The 20,106-nt window shown below is 55.8% G+C and overlaps 7 protein-coding genes across 7 annotated transcripts; 5 read left to right on the top strand and 2 right to left on the bottom strand.

Moving 5' to 3' along the window:
• Positions 1–329: 329 nt before the first annotated feature.
• On the top strand, positions 330–1,490 carry SLT11 (Pre-mRNA-splicing factor slt11; the record flags this gene model as incomplete). The annotated part of the gene is made up of 1 exon (XM_071057179.1): positions 330–1,490. The coding sequence occupies one exon, from the start codon at positions 330–332 to the stop codon at positions 1,488–1,490; it is 1,161 nt and encodes a 386-aa protein (XP_070913280.1).
• A 1,028-nt stretch (positions 1,491–2,518) lies between these two features.
• zuo1 (Zuotin) lies at positions 2,519–3,914 on the top strand (the record flags this gene model as incomplete). Its single annotated transcript, XM_071057178.1, has 2 exons — positions 2,519–2,815; positions 2,871–3,914. The coding sequence occupies 2 exons, from the start codon at positions 2,519–2,521 to the stop codon at positions 3,912–3,914; spliced, it is 1,341 nt and encodes a 446-aa protein (XP_070913279.1).
• A 350-nt stretch (positions 3,915–4,264) lies between these two features.
• Positions 4,265–5,685, bottom strand: MFIFM68171_01755 (uncharacterized protein; the record flags this gene model as incomplete). The annotated part of the gene is made up of 5 exons (XM_071057177.1): positions 4,265–4,820; positions 4,918–5,081; positions 5,157–5,243; positions 5,299–5,461; positions 5,513–5,685. The coding sequence occupies 5 exons, from the start codon at positions 5,683–5,685 to the stop codon at positions 4,265–4,267; spliced, it is 1,143 nt and encodes a 380-aa protein (XP_070913278.1).
• A 2,844-nt stretch (positions 5,686–8,529) lies between these two features.
• Positions 8,530–10,373, top strand: MFIFM68171_01754 (uncharacterized protein; the record flags this gene model as incomplete). The annotated part of the gene is made up of 2 exons (XM_071057176.1): positions 8,530–8,949; positions 9,012–10,373. The coding sequence occupies 2 exons, from the start codon at positions 8,530–8,532 to the stop codon at positions 10,371–10,373; spliced, it is 1,782 nt and encodes a 593-aa protein (XP_070913277.1).
• A 771-nt stretch (positions 10,374–11,144) lies between these two features.
• Positions 11,145–11,983, top strand: MFIFM68171_01753 (uncharacterized protein; the record flags this gene model as incomplete). Its single annotated transcript, XM_071057175.1, has 3 exons — positions 11,145–11,284; positions 11,340–11,461; positions 11,526–11,983. The coding sequence occupies 3 exons, from the start codon at positions 11,145–11,147 to the stop codon at positions 11,981–11,983; spliced, it is 720 nt and encodes a 239-aa protein (XP_070913276.1).
• An 812-nt stretch (positions 11,984–12,795) lies between these two features.
• On the top strand, positions 12,796–13,838 carry MFIFM68171_01752 (uncharacterized protein; the record flags this gene model as incomplete). Its single annotated transcript, XM_071057174.1, has 3 exons — positions 12,796–13,041; positions 13,143–13,699; positions 13,763–13,838. The coding sequence occupies 3 exons, from the start codon at positions 12,796–12,798 to the stop codon at positions 13,836–13,838; spliced, it is 879 nt and encodes a 292-aa protein (XP_070913275.1).
• A 347-nt stretch (positions 13,839–14,185) lies between these two features.
• MFIFM68171_01751 (uncharacterized protein) lies at positions 14,186–15,613 on the bottom strand (the record flags this gene model as incomplete). Its single annotated transcript, XM_071057173.1, has 5 exons — positions 14,186–14,622; positions 14,686–14,750; positions 14,815–14,932; positions 15,019–15,385; positions 15,446–15,613. 5 exons carry the CDS (start codon positions 15,611–15,613, stop codon positions 14,186–14,188), a joined length of 1,155 nt encoding a protein of 384 aa, XP_070913274.1.
• Between the last annotated feature and the right edge of the window lie 4,493 nt (positions 15,614–20,106).

Below are 20,106 nucleotides of genomic sequence, written 5' to 3'. Positions count from 1 at the left end.
GATCAAGGCTCATCATAGGATCGGCTTGTCTTTCCATCTACTCTTTTTGTATTGCCGTGTAAGGGTCGTTCGGCTGCTGTCTAGAGGTCCATGCGGATATAGCTGCGAATACGAATAAGAGACGCCCGGGCCACATATCCAGCCACAACTTGATTTTGTGCAAAGTGGCGCTCAGATAAGGCTTATCAAGCAACAAGCCACACAAACTTTCCGTGCTCGCCCCATCGCCAATCGTCACCCTCACCCCACGCTCTAGCAGGAAGCAGCGTCAAGCACTCGATCAATTTCCACTTCCCAACCGCAAAACCAAGTAAAAACGACGCGCGACGATGCCGCCTCAAATCAAACAAGATCTAAACCGCTCCGGCTGGGAATCCACCGACTTCCCCTCGGTCTGCGAGAACTGCCTCCCCGAGAACCCCTACGTCAAGATGCTCAAGGAGGACTACGGCGCCGAGTGCAAGCTGTGCACGCGACCGTTCACCGTCTTCAGCTGGGCCGGCGACGGCCGCGCCCACGGGCGCAAGAAGCGCACCAACATCTGCCTCACGTGCGCGCGCCTCAAGAACGCCTGCCAGTGCTGCATCATGGACCTGCAGTTCGGCCTGCCCATCGTCATCCGCGACAAGGCGCTCGAGCTGATCGCGCCCGGACCCCAGAGCGAGATCAACCGGGAGTATTTCGCGCAGAATAACGAGAGGGCGATCGAGGAAGGGAGGGCGGGCGTGGAGGAGTACGAGAAGACGGACGAGAAGGCCAGGGAGCTGCTCAGGCGACTGGCGCAGAGCAAGCCGTATTTCCGGAAGGGGAGGGAGTTGGATCAGGAGGGAAATCCAGTGGGATCTTTGTCTGGGAGTGGGAGTGCGAGTGGGGGGAATGCGGCTGTGGGCGCCGGATTGGGCGGACCCGGGCCGATACGGACGAGGGACTCCAGGGCGGCGGCTGCAGTCGGCGCGAGACCCGGACCCAGGAGAGGGCCGCTCGGCGCGAGCGCCCCGCCACCAGGACCAAAGGATTGGATGCCGCCGTCGGACCGGAACATCATGTCGCTGTTTGTGACGGGGATCGAAGACGACCTGCCCGAGTACAAGATCCGCGACTTCTTCAAGGTCTTTGGCAAGATCCGATCGCTCGTCGTGTCTCACATGACGCACTGCGCGTTTGTCAACTACGAGACGCGGGAAGGGGCCGAGAAGGCGGCGGCCGAGTGCAAGGGGCGGGCCGTCATTGCGGGGTGCCCTTTGAGGATTCGTTGGAGTGTGCCTAAGGCGATTGGAACTATGGACAAGGAGGAGCGTGGGGAGATGCTGCGCGATGGCCGGTCTGCTTTCCCGGAGTCGAGACGGAAAGGCCCACAGAAGGCTCTCGAGAGCGGAAGTGTCTCGGGCGGCGAGCCGAATGCTGCCCCTGGGGACGACCTGTCCGGTCTTGCTGTGGCTGCGCCGCCTGGGGCAGCCGATGTACAATATGCCAGTCTCTCTGGCAACTGAAGGCGCTGTTGTGATAGTGTTGCTTGGCACGGCGTTATGGGGGTTGGAGTTGTGAATGGGTCGCAAGGATATCTCTGCTGCATCATCATGACCTTGAGCACCATATTCTGTTGTTACATTGAGGGGTATCATAGACGGCTATACAATACACGGCAGGGCTTTCTGCTCTATAAATGCCATTTTCCTAGTCGATGTCTATTACCCGTCTTGCAGGAAATCCTTCATTGACTGCGGCTCTTTGATGCTACCTTTCTGAGCAGCATTTAACTCCGCCATCTACCTTGATATTCTTGTTTCCAAGTTTGATGCTGTCATTGTCGCCTCGCTCGGTATGCTCGTGGATGCGAAGTTCTGGATATGGAATGGTTAACAGCGGGTCCGACGGCGCAAGAATACCCGTGCGAAACGGTGAGACACTCACTGTACTTATCACCTTCCCTTCTTCCTTGGACGAGGTTGGTCTTCAAGAAACTGGCGACCTCCTCGGCATGCTGAATCGCGGGCTGCACCGACGGATCCGAAGCTGACAGCGAGGCCTTGTCCCGGAAACCCTGGCGAATCTGTTGCCTCGCAGCGTCGAGCATTCGAATATCGCCTGGTATGCTTTGTTAGTCGACGATGTATGGGTGGCTGTTCGGTTGTTGTACCTTCAAACGCAATTCTGCTTGCGCGTAGTAGGTTTCTGTATGCTTGCAGGGCTGCCATTGTGCGCTTGGCGTCAAGTGTTAAAATGTCTAGTTGGCTGTGTTCCAATCAATAGTCGCAACAAAGGGAATGCTCGGGGAATTCTCCAATTCGTGCCGGAACCTCAGAAGGCTGACATGATAATTACAGGGAGGCAAGCAGCATGTGGAGTGGTGGACCGGCTGACTGTGGCCCGTTCCATTGGCCCAAACTAAGATCATTGGTGGGGACGGCCTGGGCTGGATCGAAGAAAAAATAATTCGGGACGACGATCCAAAAAACTGCCCCTCCTAACAAATCGTGCAGCTGACAACACTGCGCTGTTAAATCTGTCCAACGACACAATGACTCCCACTGTCGTACCGTTACCCCTTCCAACCCTTCCTGAGGGTTGGGAGGCCGAGAAGGATTTCAAGCCGGTCGGCAAGATCACCAAGGAGGGTGCGACGCAGCGCACTCTCGAGCCCGTCGGCCCTCACTTCCTCGCCCACGCCCGCCGCGCCCGCCACAAGCGCACCTTCTCCGAGGATGACCGGATACAGGCTCAAGAGCGCGCCAAGAAGGTTGAGGAGGACAATGACAGCGAGATCAGCGAGCCCGAAGATCCCATCATGCTGCAGCGCGATGCCAAGGACTGGAAGGTCTGTAAAGACACCTCGAAATTACCCTCTCACTCCCCGCTAATTCCGATTCTAGAGCCAAGATCACTACAAGGTGCTCGGTCTCTCCAAATACCGCTACAAGGCTACCGAGGAGCAGATCAAGCGCGCCCACCGGAAGAAGGTGCTGAAGCACCACCCCGACAAGAAGGCCGCCGCGGGCCGCACCGACGACGACAACTTCTTCAAGTGCATCCAGAAAGCCACCGAGATCTTGCTCGATCCCGTCAAGCGCCGGCAGTTCGACTCGGTCGATGAGGAGGCGGACGTAGAACCGCCGACCAAGAAGCAGCTGGCCAAGGGCAACTACTACAAGCTCTGGGGCAACGTCTTCAAGTCAGAAGCCCGCTTTAGCAAGGTGCATCCCGTCCCCTCGTTCGGCGACGAGAACTCAACCAAGGAGGAGGTCGAGAACTTCTACAACTTCTGGTACAACTTTGACAGCTGGCGGTCGTTCGAGTACTTGGACGAAGACGTGCCGGACGACAACGAGAACCGCGACCAGAAGCGGCACATGGAGCGTAAGAACGCCAACGCGCGCAAGAAGAAAAAGGCCGAGGACAATTCGCGCCTGCGCAAGTTGCTCGATGACTGCTCGGCCGGCGACGAGCGCATCAAGCGCTTCCGCCAGGAGGCCAACGCGGCCAAGAACAAGAAGCGTCTGGAGCGCGAGGCGGCCGAGAAGAAGGCGGCCGAGGAAGCCCGGTTGAAGAAGGAGGCGGAAGAAAAGGCCGCCAAGGAGGCCGAGGAGAAGGCCAAGGCCGAGCGCGAGGCCAGCAAGAAGGCCAAGGAGGCGGCTAAGAATGCCGTCAAGAAGAACAAGCGCGTGCTGCGCGGGTCGGTCAAGGACGCCAACTACTTTGTAGAAGGCGATGCGTCGGCGGCGACGATTGATGCTGTCCTGGGCGATGTCGAGCTTGTGCAAGGCAAGATCGATGCCGACGAGATTGCCGCCTTGGCTGCTAAGCTTAATGGGCTTAAGGTGGCCGACGAGATAAAGGGTGTCTGGAAGGAGGAAGTCGAGCGGCTCGTCGCCGCTGGGAAGTTGAATGAGGGCGAGATCAAGGCGCTTACTGCCTGAGGAGAAGGAGAAAGAGAAGTCTGCATTTGAAGCAGCGTTGGTACCATTGCAGTTAATGGATAGCTAATTGACCGCGGTTGCGCGCAATCGCTCGCGAGGTGAAGACGGTGGTGGTGACCCTCACGTGAGGAGTTTCAGTCAGTGGGTGATGTAGTATGACTGATGCTGAAAACAACTGCGAAGTAACGGATGTTCCCATGGATTCGCATCAATTTACTTGTATCTCTCCACTCATAAAGCAGCAAGCTCGGAGTTTCCAACAAGCTCACACTAATCGTGCAACTGGCCGCACTCGCAAACAAAATTCCTCACCCGGCCACTCACCCACTCACTCACTCGGCTCGCTCAACTCATTCATAAACATAACAGAACGGCCCATCAACCGTGCTGACCAAGTCCCGGATCCTGTACACCTTATCCCCCACCACGCCCAGATCCACCAAATCATCTAGCGACTGCTGCCGCCCAAAGCCCATCATGGACGAGCCGCCCGCAATCACCTGCGTCCGCGCCGCCAGGTCCTGGCTCTGCCAGATGGTCCACGTCCGGTCGATCATGCCGTGGTGCACCCAGAAGGCGGGGTCGTTGGGGCTGGTGTAGAAGTCGCCCGCGGGGTCGCCGGCGATGGTGAAGTGGCCGCCGGCGTGGACGCCGATCCCGCCGCCGGCACCGCCGAAGCCGCCGAAGCCGCCTCCGGCGCCCTGCATCACGTTCTGGAAGGTGGCGATGTCCCGGCTGTTGGTGATGAGGCTGACAATGTCCTCGGTGCGCGTGTACCGGCTCGAGAGTTGGTTGGAGATGTCGCGGCGGAGGCAGCGCGGGTTGTCGCCGTAGCCGTCCGCGCGGGGGTTGCGCGGTGGCGCCGGGTCGATGGCCGGGGAGACGGGCCCGAGGTGGACGGTCATGCTTTTTTCAGGGGAGGGCGATGTTAGTATGTTATGGGTCGACGGTTGGATGCGGTGGGTTCGGGGTTGGGAGGGAGCAAATTGACGGAAAGGCTTACTTCTTGAAGGGACCTGTTTCCACGCAACCACCCCCATTACCGGCCGGCGCAAAGGCAGAGCCGCGGTGCTCGATCTTCTTGCCGTTGCCGCTGAGAGAGGTGTCGCTGCCGTCGAAGATGGGGGATTTCTCCGGATCTTGAGCCCAACGCCCCCAGTTCCAGTACTAGCGGGTATGGTGGGTTAGCGTGTGATGATGGGCAAGGTCGGGGGCAAGGTCGTGGGCAAGGGGTATGCTTACGGGCTGGGTGCCGGTGTAGCCACATTCTTCTCGGAGAACTCTCTCAAATGACCAGGTGTAGAAGCGGTGCCAGGAGAGGAAGCTTCCCTGAACGGGTGTTAACCATTTGAGTTCCAGGCCGTGAGGGATAGGGGCTACCGACAGTGCCGTGAATATTCAGAGTCTGGTTCATGTGCACAACGACGAAGTCATCGTAGCGTGACTTGGCGCCCGGGAACCGAGTCTGGTCCAGCTTGGAGGGCTTCTCCATGATGCACAGCATGGCGGCGATGTAGTCCTTCCTCTCGTTGGCGGAGAGGTCACCCCTTGGCGGCGTGTTAGTTGTAACGCAGTTGAGAGCAGAAGACGGTACTCACCATTCCCTACGCACCTGTAGCTTTTCTTTGGTGCATGTCGCCGACTTAGCTATCTGAGCGTCGATGCTCGGCCGGCCCTTCTTCTCAAGGTCGGCCACTGCATCAGCAGATACTAGGCCCGAGAGCATGAGCCACGGCGCTGCGAGCAGCGCAACGAGGGAGAGGCGAGTCATGGTGGCCTACGATCGAGCAAACAGCCTTTGCTTGACAACAGGATCCCTAAGACCAACGGCGAGCTGGGAGCTGGGGGCTGGGAACTGGGAGCCGGGAGCAGGTTTATTATAAGGTGTTCCATTCCGTGGTTTCTTTAATAACTTGCGCCTTCTCCGGCGCCTTCCAATCTTCCAGAGAAAGTTTTCGAGCCCTTCAACCCGCCACTGCCCGGATATGCCCAATCGGCACATCAGGTCCGCTATAGATTTGTGGCCCAGGTATAAAGGTGTCTAGGGGCCCCGTATTAACAAGGATGCTGGCCATTCATCGCCAGTGCAACCTTGGGGCGTCGACTCTCGGATCCCGGCAGATGGCAGCGGGTTTTCCACCACGAGAGGGAGGGCTGGAATGACATTAAGCGAGGCCGCAAGCCGGCTCTCGCCGTGAGTCTGGGGCTCGCGTGCGCTCAAAATAGTCAGCCGTATAAGTGCGGCCCACATCCCGGCGTCGGTATCTGGCGGTACTGAGTGTAATGGTGAAACGAGAGCACCGAGCGATCCTCCGACTGTAAGTCCTTGGGTATCCAGCTTGCCGGGAAAGAGGAGGCCGCAATGCTGCCGACTGGTCCGGAACATTCCCTCGCCAATATATCCGATAGCTGGCAAATCTGGGGTAAATTCCGCAATTTTCCATGGGGTAAAGGCCGCGCCCCGCAGCCGTCTCGTCAATATGCGCTCCCTCCCTCTTGATGTAGGGCTTGCATATCACCAGCATCTCGAGCGTTATTTGAATTCTGGGCGCGTCCTGGGCCGCGCCATCACACGCGCGAATGCGACTGGCCCGGGGCAAATGAACTGCCCGATGTTGTCATCCATGGATGGCTGCCTCGGTTCGTCGAACCCGGGCGCGGCCGAGTCTTGAGCGTTGCCACCTCAGCTTGGTGTTGGTCAGTTGGCCATGCGGTAGCATTTCCATCTATCCTGTTGTTTCTGAGCGCGCTTGGCATGGGGCCCTCGTCGGCTATTGCGCGACTTGTCTCTCCCCTTTCCCGACCCCTTCATCAAACTTCTAGACTGGAGCAGCCGAATGCTCCGGAATCCAACGTGGCCAAGCCGTGGGATCTTGGTCGGTCGGATTATCCGGTAGCTGTAACCTTGCCACAGCAAAGCCGTCTGGATGAATTCGCTGGGTCCCATGGACCAGACACCAGTTCGGAACGCTCCCGTGGAAGAGAGTTCCCCACGAAAGTGAACCAATGGTGACGAATGTCGAGGTCGTCCGCAAAGGCCGAATGACACGAAGGGTAAATATCCGGTCTCTATTTGCGAAGCACTAGTGGTCGGGCCCTGCTGCCGAGGAGAGGCGCACTTTGTCCTTTCGTGCAGAGCCCGGATCAGCATCGATAGATCTTCGTTCCTGCTTTCTTGGGTGCCCGCTATCTCATACCTCCCAATACCTCGATCATGAAGATCTGGTTCGGATGATCTGCCGAACCTTATGGAACGGAACATGAATGTGACGCAGCGCTTCTTCCTTGTTTCTTCCCTGCTTCTTCCCACGTTCTTCCGCAGGCTACCGACATGGCGTGCCCAGCCCAAAGACTGAAGATGATGAGAGGGTGGAAGGAATTGCAACCCAACAGCTGAAATGGCCACCTTGGCCCGAGCCAGAATCTTACCGGGCTCGGCCAGCAGAGGGACATTAGCAGCAAGGAGGCTCGCGCTTGAACCAAGGTTCACTAGCGCCGAGGCGTTCTCCCTGTGCCGCCGAACATAACTCTGGGCAACTTCAAAGGTTGGCTTATTGGAGAGTGCAGTTATTTGCCATGCGTTCCTCTTACCGCAGACCTGGGTCTTTGTCCCTTTGCTGCGTTGTTGAGCACAGATGACGGAGTTTGTCTTCCATGTGGTTCTCTGCTGGATATGCAAGGGTCACCTTAAAAAGGTACATTTTCCTCACAGACTCTTGAAATACATATCCACAGGTGTGTCTCGATGAACCGAGAATGTCTGTCAAACCCCGCCACTACTTGTGTTCTCCCGAGTCATGTGCTGCTTACTCAAGTTATCTGAGATACCTACATGTCCCCAAACTTCGGAGTTCATGTTCGTTAACCGACGAGAATGACACAACGAGCATAAATCTCCTTGTTTGCCAACACTCATCAAACATATGTTCGACACCCTTCCTATACTCGAGTTGCTGGCCATTCCTCTCGTTAAAAACACCAAAAATAGTGACCTGGCGGACTCACCGAGGTGTCTGTAAACTTTGATTCCCCGGCTAGGTGTGATGTTGTCGCCGGTAGAAACTAAGGAGTTAAATTCAGCGGCCTCCCAACTCAGGGGAGCTCACATCCATCACCTAGCCCCAGACTACAGTCTAGCGAGCTGTTTCTTTAACTCATGATTAAAGAACTGAAGGGTGACTCGATTGTAAGAGAAAAGCGGGTGGCCACACGGTTAACCCGCATGCGGCCGCGCAGGCCGGATCCAATTGATGTTTATCCCATGAAGTTAAGTCGGCCGACTATAGGACCTAGTCTCCCCTCGGCGCGCCCTAGGTGATTCCCCGAATCTTGCCCCGTTGATTCTTCAGACCTGCTACGGGGAATTCACATCAATCCGCCTACTGCAAGCTGGGGCATTGGCTTGCAACGAGCAATAATCGCTTTCTGCAATCTATATGCCCGTAGATCCAGATCATTCTTTCCTTTCGGGAATCTACTTGCAGTAGAGCTTATCATTCTGCTGAAGCCTCTTACCCTTGGAGCGACGGTCTTCTTTCTTTCCTTCTTGCCTCCACTTTGCCAATCACCAACAAACCAAGGCAAATCAAAGACAAAGCACTTGCAGGTCGCGACCATGGGTAACCTGACGCTGTTCGTCGAGGGCCTAGGAAATCTTACCTATCGGGACGATCGCCCTGCATCAGAGCAGAAGTATGTTCGCGACTTGAATCTGAAGCTTCGTGTCGACAGCTGCGCTGAGGTTTCCGAGAATGAGCTGCGTCGCTTCGTGACTGTCTATCCCCGGCTGTACCAAGTTCCTACAACGTCCCAGCAGCGCTTGGAGACGTGGCGTCAGGCGAACTGGGAGGCCGTGAAGCTCTGGGATGCGGACGGCTTCTGGAACACGACGGACGAGGATGATAGACTGGGCCTCCAGCCTAGATTGCCGGGCATTCCTCCGGAAGCCAAGAGCGCTAGCGAGGAGGAGCAAGCTGCTGACCATTCTCGCCGAGCACCGATAACCCGTAGCGGTAATCGTGGAGACGATGTACAGGTTTGACTCCACATATGGGCCGCCCCAGTGTCTCCAGAACCTCGCTGACAGAAAACTCCTAGTCTCCAGGCTCAAGCCGTAACCGGCGCCATAGACTTGAGCAAGCTCCGGGCCAAAACCAGCCACCAAGCCGCAATACAAGTGACACAATCCCCCAAGAACTTAAAACAGATAAGTTGGTCTTCAAGGCAGACCTCAAGGTCTCTCTAGACTTGCTTGGCGATGTGCACTCAGTGTTGGAGCATATGTCCGACCGCCTTGACCAAGAAGACCCTTGGAAAGATATTTTTTCTCGTCTGGCTAAGAATACGGTCAAGGGAATGGAAGGTGTTGAGAGAGTGGCTAGCGCATTGTTCCAGCGCATGAGTGAGCTGTCGACCTCGGGCCAGGCCGCCCCTCGCGGCCTCAGCGGCGCGAAGAAGCGAGGCCGACAATCCGTGGACACGGACGGTAGCGACGCGGATTCGGGTGAGAGATGGAGACGCATCTACCAAAAGCGAGGCCAGCTTGTCTCGGAGCTTAATCATCCCCGGTCTGAGTCAACCAATCTGCAAGTGAACACCCAAAAATACTCTCTCTCTCTTCCGGCGAGCCTGCACTATGTCGGTTCCCGCATCCCTGATCCGAGAGACGACAACCCCGATAGCGAGGACTTCTCACCTCCAAAGCGAACCCAAGACCACGAGCTCCACACTCGTTCACTCTCTATTATTCAGGAGGCGCCGTCGGACGAGCACTCGGGCTCCCACCTCCATCACATTACCGCCGACAACGGAAACACAGGCGGCAACCGCTCGGGTTTCGTCGACCTCGACTCGTCGGCCTCTTCCGCGGACGCAGAGCCGAAGCCAAAGTCCAAGCCCCAGCCCAAGGGAAATCATCTGATTTCAACTAACCGGGCGCCCCGTCTTTACCCGCAAGCCACCCGCAGCAGCAGCAACAGCAACAACAACAACAACAACAACAACAACGACGACGACGACGACGACGACGACGACGACGCCGAAAATTACAGCACCGGCACGCCCATCGCCTCCTCAAAGAAGCGTGCCTCGCCGTCTTCGCCTGCGTCGCCTGCTCCAGCCCCCAAGCGGCTGCACAAGAACCAGCACCGCACCGCTGGCAGCAGCACAGGAAAGGCACCTTCGCGCCTCAGCGTCGGCGCGCGCCCCTCGAGGGCCGGTGAGGCTCAGCGCATGGGTTTCGAGGAGGAGGATGGTGGTATGGAGGGCGCGTCCGGATGGGCTGATTCCGCGGCCGACAACGACAAGCGCGGCCGCGACGGCGACGCTGGCGGCGTCGCGGGCCCGTCTCCTAGCGGCCGTGGCCGGGCTTCCCAGCCCCTGCGGGCGGCGGAGGCTGCTGCGACCGTGGCGCCTGCCAAGGGCCTCCGCCCGGGCCACGGTTCTGGAGAGGAGCTGTGATCGGATCATATCCCGTTGATGGCGGAGATGGCGGTCGCCGCTGAACGGTGGGCTTGCCGCCTAGAGGATCTGCTAGGTTGTTTGAGTACCGGTATCTTGTTGGGTGGTGTTTACGCTCTGATGGGGCGGGCTTTAGTTGTTTCGTTTCTGCCTGGACCGAGTGGGCGGTTCTCACGGGTGCCTCGCGGCCACAACTCATGGGGGAAGGAGGTCATGGGCTGCACGGCTGCTCGCCGGGTTGTTGCTAGGACATGCATGGGCTGGCTAGCATGGTGCACAAACATACAAAACGCTCGCTATTTGCCCTTTTTGGGAGCGGATAGGCAGCCGGCCACCTGTGAAGGTGTTCCGTACCGGGCCGGATGTTGTTGCCTAGAAGAGGTCGGAAGGCAGATCTAATTAGGGGTCTTCTCACGGGCTTGTTGATGATGTATAGTATATGTAGGAGGTAGAAAGGGACGGGGGCGCCGGGGTTTGGCGTGGACGTAGAGTGTGTAGTGATACAATAATACCAGATATACATGCAGCTGGGGAACCCGAATTTCTTCAATGGCCTGAGTAAGGTAGTCAAAGGGTCATCATGCAAACCAGAGCCAAGACAGAAACCAGCAAACCAACAATTGCAACACCAACCCTGGCAAGCCCAATCTCATCGCTACCTGAATCCCAACTTCTACTTACTTGCTCCTACTAAATCCTGTTGCAGGACTGCACGGTGGCTTAACAGTTGCGTCCTCATTGTCTCATCAGCACCGGGGAACAGCAGTGAGAATGGCTGCCGTGGCTAGCGAAAAGGCTTTACACTCGGTGCAAAGGCTCTACCTCGCACTGCTGGACGCTTTCCCCGCCTACGTGCAAGACTTTGAAGCCAAATGGCAGACTTGGCAACTGGCTACCGCGTCCTTGTCCGAGTCTGTGATTCCGATGCGTCAATTGTGTTTTTCCTGCCTACTGATTCGCATTCAGTCCCTCTGCCTGGCCGTCGGCACCTGGATTTGACGCCCTCGTAGCCCTCGGGCCTAAGGCCATTCCAGCGGTCCTGCAGTGTTTAGCGAGTAACCAAGATGATGCCAAAGCCGTCTATCTCTGTACGGTTTGCTCCAACTTCGAAACGCGACGGATTTACACCACTAACCGGAATGGTGTAATTAGACAATAAGTTGGAGAGTGATCTAGACTACCAGACAGACGCGAATGCCGACCTGTCGCAGCAAGTCTGTAGCGTCCTGGAGAAGAACTTCATACGAAACAGGGCCATCCGCAACGCCCTCCTCGACTGGGCTGAGCACTGCGACATGGTCAGCCGTCAGAGCAGCTCCGTGTTTTACACCGAATGCGAAGAGTACGACGAGCTGGTTAGGCTGGGCCCCTGTGTCATCCCGCAGCTCATGTTGCAGTACAAGAAGAAGGACGGCCTACTGTTTGCCTACGAATTACTGCACGAGATCCTGTGGGGTTACCAGACGGGCCTGCAGACCATCTTCATGGATAGAGAGTACAACATGTGGGCCGAATGGTTCGAGAAGAAGAGCTATGACCAGGCACCGCAGTACTATCGTCGGTTCCCGGCCCGGCAGGACGAAGCAGAGGGTGGTTTCTCTGCCAGCTAGTATCGTTTGCTGGGCCTGGAGTTATCAGGGAAGCGGATCCATCGTTGCTTGGCTTGTACTCAGGCCGGATCCATGGCTTTGAGGCAGCGCTCCTTCTTTAAGCTTAACGTTATTCCCCGGAAAGACGGCACATGGTTCATGGCCGACAGGCCGGGGCCCATAACAGATGAAAGATGGGGCCTGATCCTTCTGCAAGGTGCTTTTGTGGCAATGCATACCATACGCATAGTTCAGATGACAGCTTAGGTAGGTAAGGTACTTATTCAGTGTGGCCGCGCTTTCGTCTTTCTTACCGCCTCGGACTGAGGCTGGCTTTTCCGAACGCGCACGATCCCAATCTAGCACTTTTGTCGGTCCTAAGTCTCCAACGTCCAAGTCATTAGAATACGGGTTTGAATCCAAGAGGACACAAGCTGTGTTGTATAGGTTTGTTGAATACATTATAGGGCATTGCCACCAGCGATGGCGGAGCCCCAGTTGCTGTGCCACAACCCTGAAACGTGGATCATCATTTGATTGCTTGCTACCTCACGGTCACCTTGGGGAGCCACATGGCAATCATTCCACGTGCCCTCGATACCCCCCACACTCGAGTGGTAGAGGGATCGCGGATTGTAATGCATAATGCAAGGGTTCCGGGGACCCATGGACGTCCTAAAAACCATAGAGGTATTTAGAATTCTTCCAAAGCTTCACGGTAGCCGCAGGATAATTCGCAACTTCAACTGTCTTCCCATTGTCTTATTATTAGAACAATCAGTACCCTCAACGCTTCACATTGCATCCGAACCTTCACCGATACCACCGCAGACATGTTACTCACCAAATCGCTCGGCCTTTCTCTGGCCAGCTCAGCCCTTGGACATATCATACGGTCCGAGGCGTACGACGATGCCGAGCTCGGCAACTGGTGCGGAACCGACGACACAATCGTCAGCCCGCCGCTCTTGAATTCTTATAGGCCACGCCGCAAAAGACAGGGCCAGGAAACTATTGTCGTCCCGACTTACTTCCATGTAGTCACCAACTCCACCAGACCCGAGGATGGGTGGTTATCGGTAAGTGTGCAAGCCATATATATAAACCCCCAAGCTGTATAGACGGGCTCCGGGGGTAGAGCACAGCGGCTGACGGGAGATGGGCTTCGCCTCGACCGTAGGACGAGCTGCTTCAAGCCCAGCTGGACGTCCTGAACTCCGACTTCGACAGCACCGGCATCTCGTTCGACCTGATCAGCATCACCCGCCTCGTCCACGAGGTCTGGGGCGACAGCGCAGACGAGAGCGACCACCTAGCCATGAAGACGGACCTGCGAGAGGGCGACTACAAGACGCTCAACCTCTACTTCCGGACCTTTGTCGGGTATTCTGGGGACGGCGACCCACTGCTCGGCTCGTGCTACTTGCCCCAGGGTTCGGTCGAGCCCGGGACGGAGGTGTTCAACCGGGACGGCTGCATGATCCGCCACGGGACGGTACCCGGCGGATCCATGCCCCCCTACAATCTCGGCAGGACGGGCACCCACGAGGTCGGCCACTGGCTCGGCTTGCACCATACCTTTCGTGGCGGCTGCGAGGGCAGCGGCGACCTTGTGGACGATACGCCGCCCCAGGGTAATGCGACCAGGGGCTGTCCCCAGAAGGGGGATGAATACTTTGATACGTGCGAGGGCGGCGATCCCGACCCGATTCACAACCACATGAATTATTCTGCTCAGTAATTAGGCCTCCTCCGTTCTAGCTCACCGTGTCTGGATGGAAGATGCTGATACCCCACTAGTGATTGCAGGAACGAGTTTACACCTGGCCAGGTCGATCGTATGCACGAGCAATGGGGCCTTCGCCAGTCGCCCTAATCAAGTCGACTACTTTGATTAGTAGCAGCATTTTGGCGGGGTTGAGGTTCGACAGAAAGGTCGAGATATTTTTGCTATCGGTTTGAGAGGGGTCATAATCGTACGGCCGCGAGGCCCAGCCTGTATCACTAAATAAAGTAGCACTAGTTCCTAAGGTAGTCAAGTAAGAGATGTCTTGTTATTACAATGAACCACAGGCATCACGACACAACCCAAACCGTGCAACTGCCGGAACATCAAACCCAATGAGCACCTCCGCCGAACGCCGCATCAGGGGAGAGAGTTGAACAGGGTACCATTTACCGCCAACCCAACCCCCCCACCCCCCCTTGAATAGGCCCTTTTTATCATCTATCACCGCCTTTCTCAAGATCATCCATCTCATACACAGTCTTCTCAATCGCCTTGTATTTGCTATCGCTCATTCCAAGCGTATAGGTATTACTACTCCCCGGCGGGGTAGGGATGTCTCGATCACGGTGGTTGGCGTCAGGAATCTTGGAGTGACTGGGCTCGTCTTGCTGCTGTCGCTCTTTCTGCTGCTGCTGTTGCTGGGAGCGGTGACTTTTGTAACTCTCATGGCCGCGAAGGCCTCCATCTGCCCCGTCGTTGGCGTTGCCGCTGTTGTTCTGAATCGAATTGTGCCCGCTCGTGGTCATCTGGAAAGTCGACAGATCGCCCGGCCTGCGTAGTTGGAAGAGGTGCCTCATCATAGGGATGGAGGCGGCGGCGATAGTGATAGCGGGCTCAACAAAGCCCCAAACGACGAGCGGCATGGAGTTGTCTGTGGGGGGTTTTTCTGATTAGTCCAAGGGCCGTCCGGGGGGTGCGAAAGCAAATCGCTCACAGCTAAAGTCGCCTTTTTCTAGCAGAGGGATCGTGGTCATCTTGACGATGCACATTACACCGGCGCTAGAGAGACACCAACCATCAGCGTTGCTTGTAGACATGGACAACACATCGTGGGGATCCTCACAGGATGCCCATGCTCATAGCTACCGCCGCGCCAATCTTTTCCCTATTGTACATGTTGTATCTGAGGAGGAGCCTCCAAGGAAGCAGAGCCAGGGCGAAATCGCAAAACGCGGAGCATGCTGCAACGATTGCGTGTTAGTACTCAGTTACCTTAGTCATGCGACAAGTTGAAATTGCTAGACGGTGGGGAGCAGTGCTCGCCTACCTCCCACGAACAGGCTGAAGTTGATTGTAAATTTGACTGGCCAACATTCCCCAGGAATCATGACATCCCACGTTTTGGCGGGCGGGTTGCAGGATACCCAAAAGAATAGCCCGCTCAGGTAGTGCGTGACGTTAAGGAGGATAAGGAGCGCCCAAATGAACCATTTCATCCATCCGTCAGTCAGTCTGAGCAGCGTGATGGCGAAGGACGTCTTGCTGCAGGCCACGGAAATGATGGAAGTGAAGCCGGATATGTTGCTCTGGAGGCCAAAGGGAATCAGATTCTCCAGCGGAACCTGGTCGAAATGCAAGCCGAAACCGAGACGGACGTTTGCCGTTGTCGCCGCGCAGCTGACGAGAAGCAGAATCTTGAGCCGTGCATGTCAGTCCTTCTGACCTGAAGGGACACAGGGGCCAAAATCTCGTACCCAGGCTACGATGATAAAATGATCGTCCCACCACAGCTGGCGGCGGCGGATGAGTTTGCAGTAGAGTCGGAGGGCGAGAAAGGTGCCAGCGAAGGTAATCAAGGGCCACAAGGTAGCAAGAATTGTGACGCCTCGTGGGTTTTCTGAGAGGCTAACGTAGGCCATCATGCCCCCCTAGGTGGGCAACGGAGGCGAGGGGCAGCGACGAGAGCAACGGGGAAGCTCGAGCGTTGACGCATCTGGAACGTTATCAGGTTCGATATCGTCTCGTTATTCCTTCATTGAGTCCTCCCCGCCCCGTCAGGGTCACGGTGCATCAAGCATGGAATGGTGTCGGGTGTGGCGTTGGGAACCGGAGAGCAAGAACGAGAAGAGAGTGGGGGACAACCAGCATTTAAAACGCCAGGCTAAAGTAGGTACCTATAGTACGCAGTAAGGTATGTATGTAAGCTAGGAGGATCGCCCACCGGGATCCAGTGTCTGGATTCGAAATTGGCAAATCTTAAGACGACCCGAGGTCCACCGTGGGTTGGGGGGTATGCAGTAGCTATCGTTTGCTAGATTCGCTAGCCTCTTTCCTCCCGTGTGGCACGACAGTCGATGGTGTTCTCCGTCCCGGGTTAGATGCCTGGGACAGGCCGACCCGTAGAGCGGCGTCAAATCGGGAGCTTCCGCGGCGCCGGGTTGGCTGATAGCTTTTGGGCGTGCATTTTAATTTTATCAGGTTCGAGCGGTTAGGGAATTGTTGCGCAGAACGGAACCACGGATCAATACGTTCTCGTTAGTAGCAACCGAGCATCGAGTACCTCCTAATTCGCCGGCCCGACAGTTCGGGTCGCATCGCAAATCCTAATCAGGATCCTTGGGTGCAAGGGCTGTGTTGCCAAGAGGGTGGTATTGGGAGATCTCGTTCGCGGCTATATCAGTTATCTCCCCGCACGTATTGCGCGGCCCTGAGAGGCATTATGTGCGCGAGAGACAACCTGACGACGGTTGGCGGCCAGGAGGTAAACACGGGTTGGGAGGTGCTGTGCCTGCACATCCGGGGGCGCCTTGTGGACTTGCAGCTTCGAATGTGAGATTGCCCATTGCGGCCAACCGTGTCTGCAGTTGCATGATTGGTGGCACAGAATTCCATAGTAGCCAGACATTTTTCCGGCGGCTCCCCAACCTGCTCACCATCGACGGGTTAGGCGGGGATCCCCGGCTTAACAGATTATCTTGGCATGTTGGGTTGAGGATTTCAGGAACCAGCAAGCGATGGTCTGTGCAAACTGGAGCCCCTCACCCCTCCCAGCTTTCACTGCCGCGTGCGCGCGCGCGCGTGTGTGTTGGTGGGTGGGTGGGTGACCGGCATATGCATGTCAGAAACCATCGGGCGGGAGGCTGATGACTTCCTGCAGTAGCGCATCGTAGTTCATGTGTGTCGAGGTGGATGTTCGTGACCCGAAGAGAGAGGCGAACGAACGGAATTCCCGCAGGCAGGTGTGTTGGACGACGTAGGCTCTCTTGACGTATATGTCTTGCAAGGGTTCTTCTGTCCCGCTAAAAAGGCATTTGTACTCATTGTGCGCTAGGTGCCTATAGTTTCATCGCAGCGTCGTTAATGTTTCTAACCCAACCTCAGCGCTTTTAGCGTTGACTGAGGGTATCTGAAATGTCTAACCCAACCTTAATATCATGTAGTCATCGAGGACAACTTACATGCGTTCCAGCAACGGAAGGGAACTTAAGGCACCTACTCATAGAATAGAATCCTGCGCAGGGTGTAACTTTATGCTTTTGGCTTTGATTCCATGAGCGCCAGTCATCTTATATCCCGCCTCTATTTCCTCGCATTTTTCTTTTGCTCGACTCCCTTCTCTCCATATTCTTCTGTTTTCACCTCTCTAATTCTGTTCCTCTACTGTCGCTCCTACTCTTTAACATACCGTGACTACCTAGTCTGCCTTTTTGACCGAGCTTTGAAAGGCTATGGGATGCGTGGTCCCCTTGGTGACGCGAGTGTTTATTCCGCTGTTTCAAGCATGCCACTCCTCCTTGACAACATAGACCCTTTCACGAAGCCGCCAACGGCAGGAGCTGCTGCAGTATCCCAGGCAATTTGATGTTGATCCTGGTTGAGTTGTGCCCGCTTACTTCCTGGGAAAGTTGAGAATCAACGAAATCTACGATGAATCATTGACGTGAGCGCCGTCCCAGTAGTTGCCGCTCTCCTACCGTCTATTGCTATAGAGGACGCTACGTTGCCGAATAAGCAGCATCTCCTATGAAACCGGTAGGCGTATGGCTCGTCCGAGGAGGTTGGAACGCGGGCGATCATGATTGTATCTTTGATTGAGATCTACATCTAGTATGGACGGTTGCACAGTACCGCACGGCCAGCGGCGAGAACTTCCCTTAATCGAAAGCTTGGAACATCGGGAGTCGACCCCGCCAAGAGTTGAATGCGAAGAAGTTGCTCGCGGAGCGGCCACATGGAGGTAAAGAGATAACCCGAATCGGATCATTACCTTTGACTTTCGCCGTCCTAATTCGAAGCCGTGGCTTGAGCATCAATGTGCGTCACCCTACGGAGAGACCTGTAGTGTGCGGCTACGCCGGTCCAGGCTCAGAGCACACAGCTGCCGGGATGTCTACGACATGATAGTCAGAATTCAATGCCTCAGATACGCCGCCGCGAATCGCGTTGCAGGTGACTCTTGCGCAGATAATCGAGCACCTCCAAGAATTGCGCTGTTGAGCGCCTGGAGAGGCGTCCCGGCGTCCGATACGGACCTTGCGGCTGAACTCGGGATGACGACGGAAATACTTCAAAGGTCTGCAACATCACCGATATGATTGGTCCCTGGAGGTGATCCCTGACCTCCTCTATCCGGACGAAGACCCGGGAGCAGCGCGCCGGCCTCCGTTCTTGCTAACAAGATCTGATTACCTTATGTGGACCCATTTGGGGAGAGCGAAACTGCCGCCCAGCTCTATTAAGTGCAAATCTTTCTGTTCGCCTCACTACATCGACCACTGACCAATCCATGGCGACTGATACTGGCCGCTTTTTTGCTGGAGCGGGGACACACCTCGATGTCCGACAAGGTATCTGGGCTTATTGCGTACGTTATCCTTTCGCGCCCGGCACACCCTGTGCTCAAGCGGCGCCGACGTCCGTGCATGATCGATTCTGACGGGTACGGCACCCTTAATTCGAAGACCTCGTGGCATGCCCATGGGACTGTGACCAGTACTCGATCAATGAGCTTCCGTACTTACACAGTATGCAGTACTCAAAGTATGGATACGTACTCGGGCCGGATTGCTAGCTTGGCTTCACGGACCGGGTACCTTACCGATTAGTTAAATTCGCGCGACGCGCTTCTTGAAATTCCCGCCATTGCCGCCATTGGTTGCAGTGATTGGTGGAGGCCGGCTGTCCGTACGGTTAGTCTACGGGAAACTCGAGATGTTGCGATACCCGCCTATCGCTTTAACAATCTTATCGGGCAAATGAAAAGAGTGCGGCGACAGGCTGCCGTAGGTGACGGGGGCGTTGCTGCTCGTAGATGTTGTTCTAGCCCCCGATATGAACTTGGCAAAGGCAATGATGGAAAGCTGCCTAAGTAAATGATCCCTATCGAGGATGAGGCCTAGGAAACCCCATGTAAGTAATTAGCACGCAGCGCTGGGCGAGAACCTCCAATGCATTGATAGGGTCGCAGGTCATTTTGATACAAAATACATGATGCGACTTAGCAACCTAGAACTGTTCGTTTGGTGAGAATTGGTACTAAGCTGCTGGCTGCTGTTGAGAGAGAAGTCATAAATCATATGTGCCCTGCATGGCTTTGTGCAAATCCTGTGCGAGCTTGGCTATTGGTTACCTCCAAGTTCTATATTCAGTTAGCATCCAAACCTTCTCGAAGCGGCCAGAACTACCGTCGTTGGCACCTTGATGTAAATCGTCATATCCCAATAAAGATCACCGGGGTATCGAAATGACCAAGTACTGCCATTAAGACCATCAGTTGTTCCAAGTCTCGTTACGTACATAGTATAGTCTAGTGGCCGTAGGTTGACGAGTGACAATGCTGTGCAACTTCCATTTGTCTCCCGCAGTATTGTTGTTGCTTTTGCTGCAGTGTATCGAGATTCGAGTGAGCCCCACTGTTGTTCCACTAAAAGGGGAAAAGTCGAAGAAACCAAATAACCTACAAGGAACCCCAGGTCCCGAGATGGAATTGGGTTCGGATGGCTGATGCACCGGCTGAACATGCGACGCAAAAGAGCGAGCGGCGTCTGCGCTTCCATCACGTTGCTCAATCAACTGGCGCTGAGCCTTTCTCGGCAGCCCAGGCAACCCGGACAAGCAGGGTTGGAGATCGGGTGGGCGAGCGGGCTCTCCAATGTGCGACGCATCGCGCTCGTGCCAACTTTTCATCACAGCCCCCCGCCTGTGCGATTGCCCTGTCGCATCAGGGGGCGGCTACCGGCGATTGTCAAACCTCCCAGATTCCTCGTTTGCGCCTTTTCATTCCCTCCTCAAAAACACACACATCATAAAAGTATCCTGCCTACCCTGCGCGCTACTTTCCTTACCTATGTCTTGGCAACGATTATTTTCACATCTTCCCTGCGAGCTTAGGCCGTTGAATTGAACCCTAGTGCCA

Source organism: Madurella fahalii (genome assembly GCF_045866475.1).
Source record: "Madurella fahalii IFM 68171 DNA, scaffold_1, whole genome shotgun sequence".
Classification (NCBI taxonomy): Eukaryota; Fungi; Ascomycota; class Sordariomycetes; order Sordariales; genus Madurella; species Madurella fahalii.
This window is presented reverse-complemented; position numbering and strand designations above follow the sequence as displayed.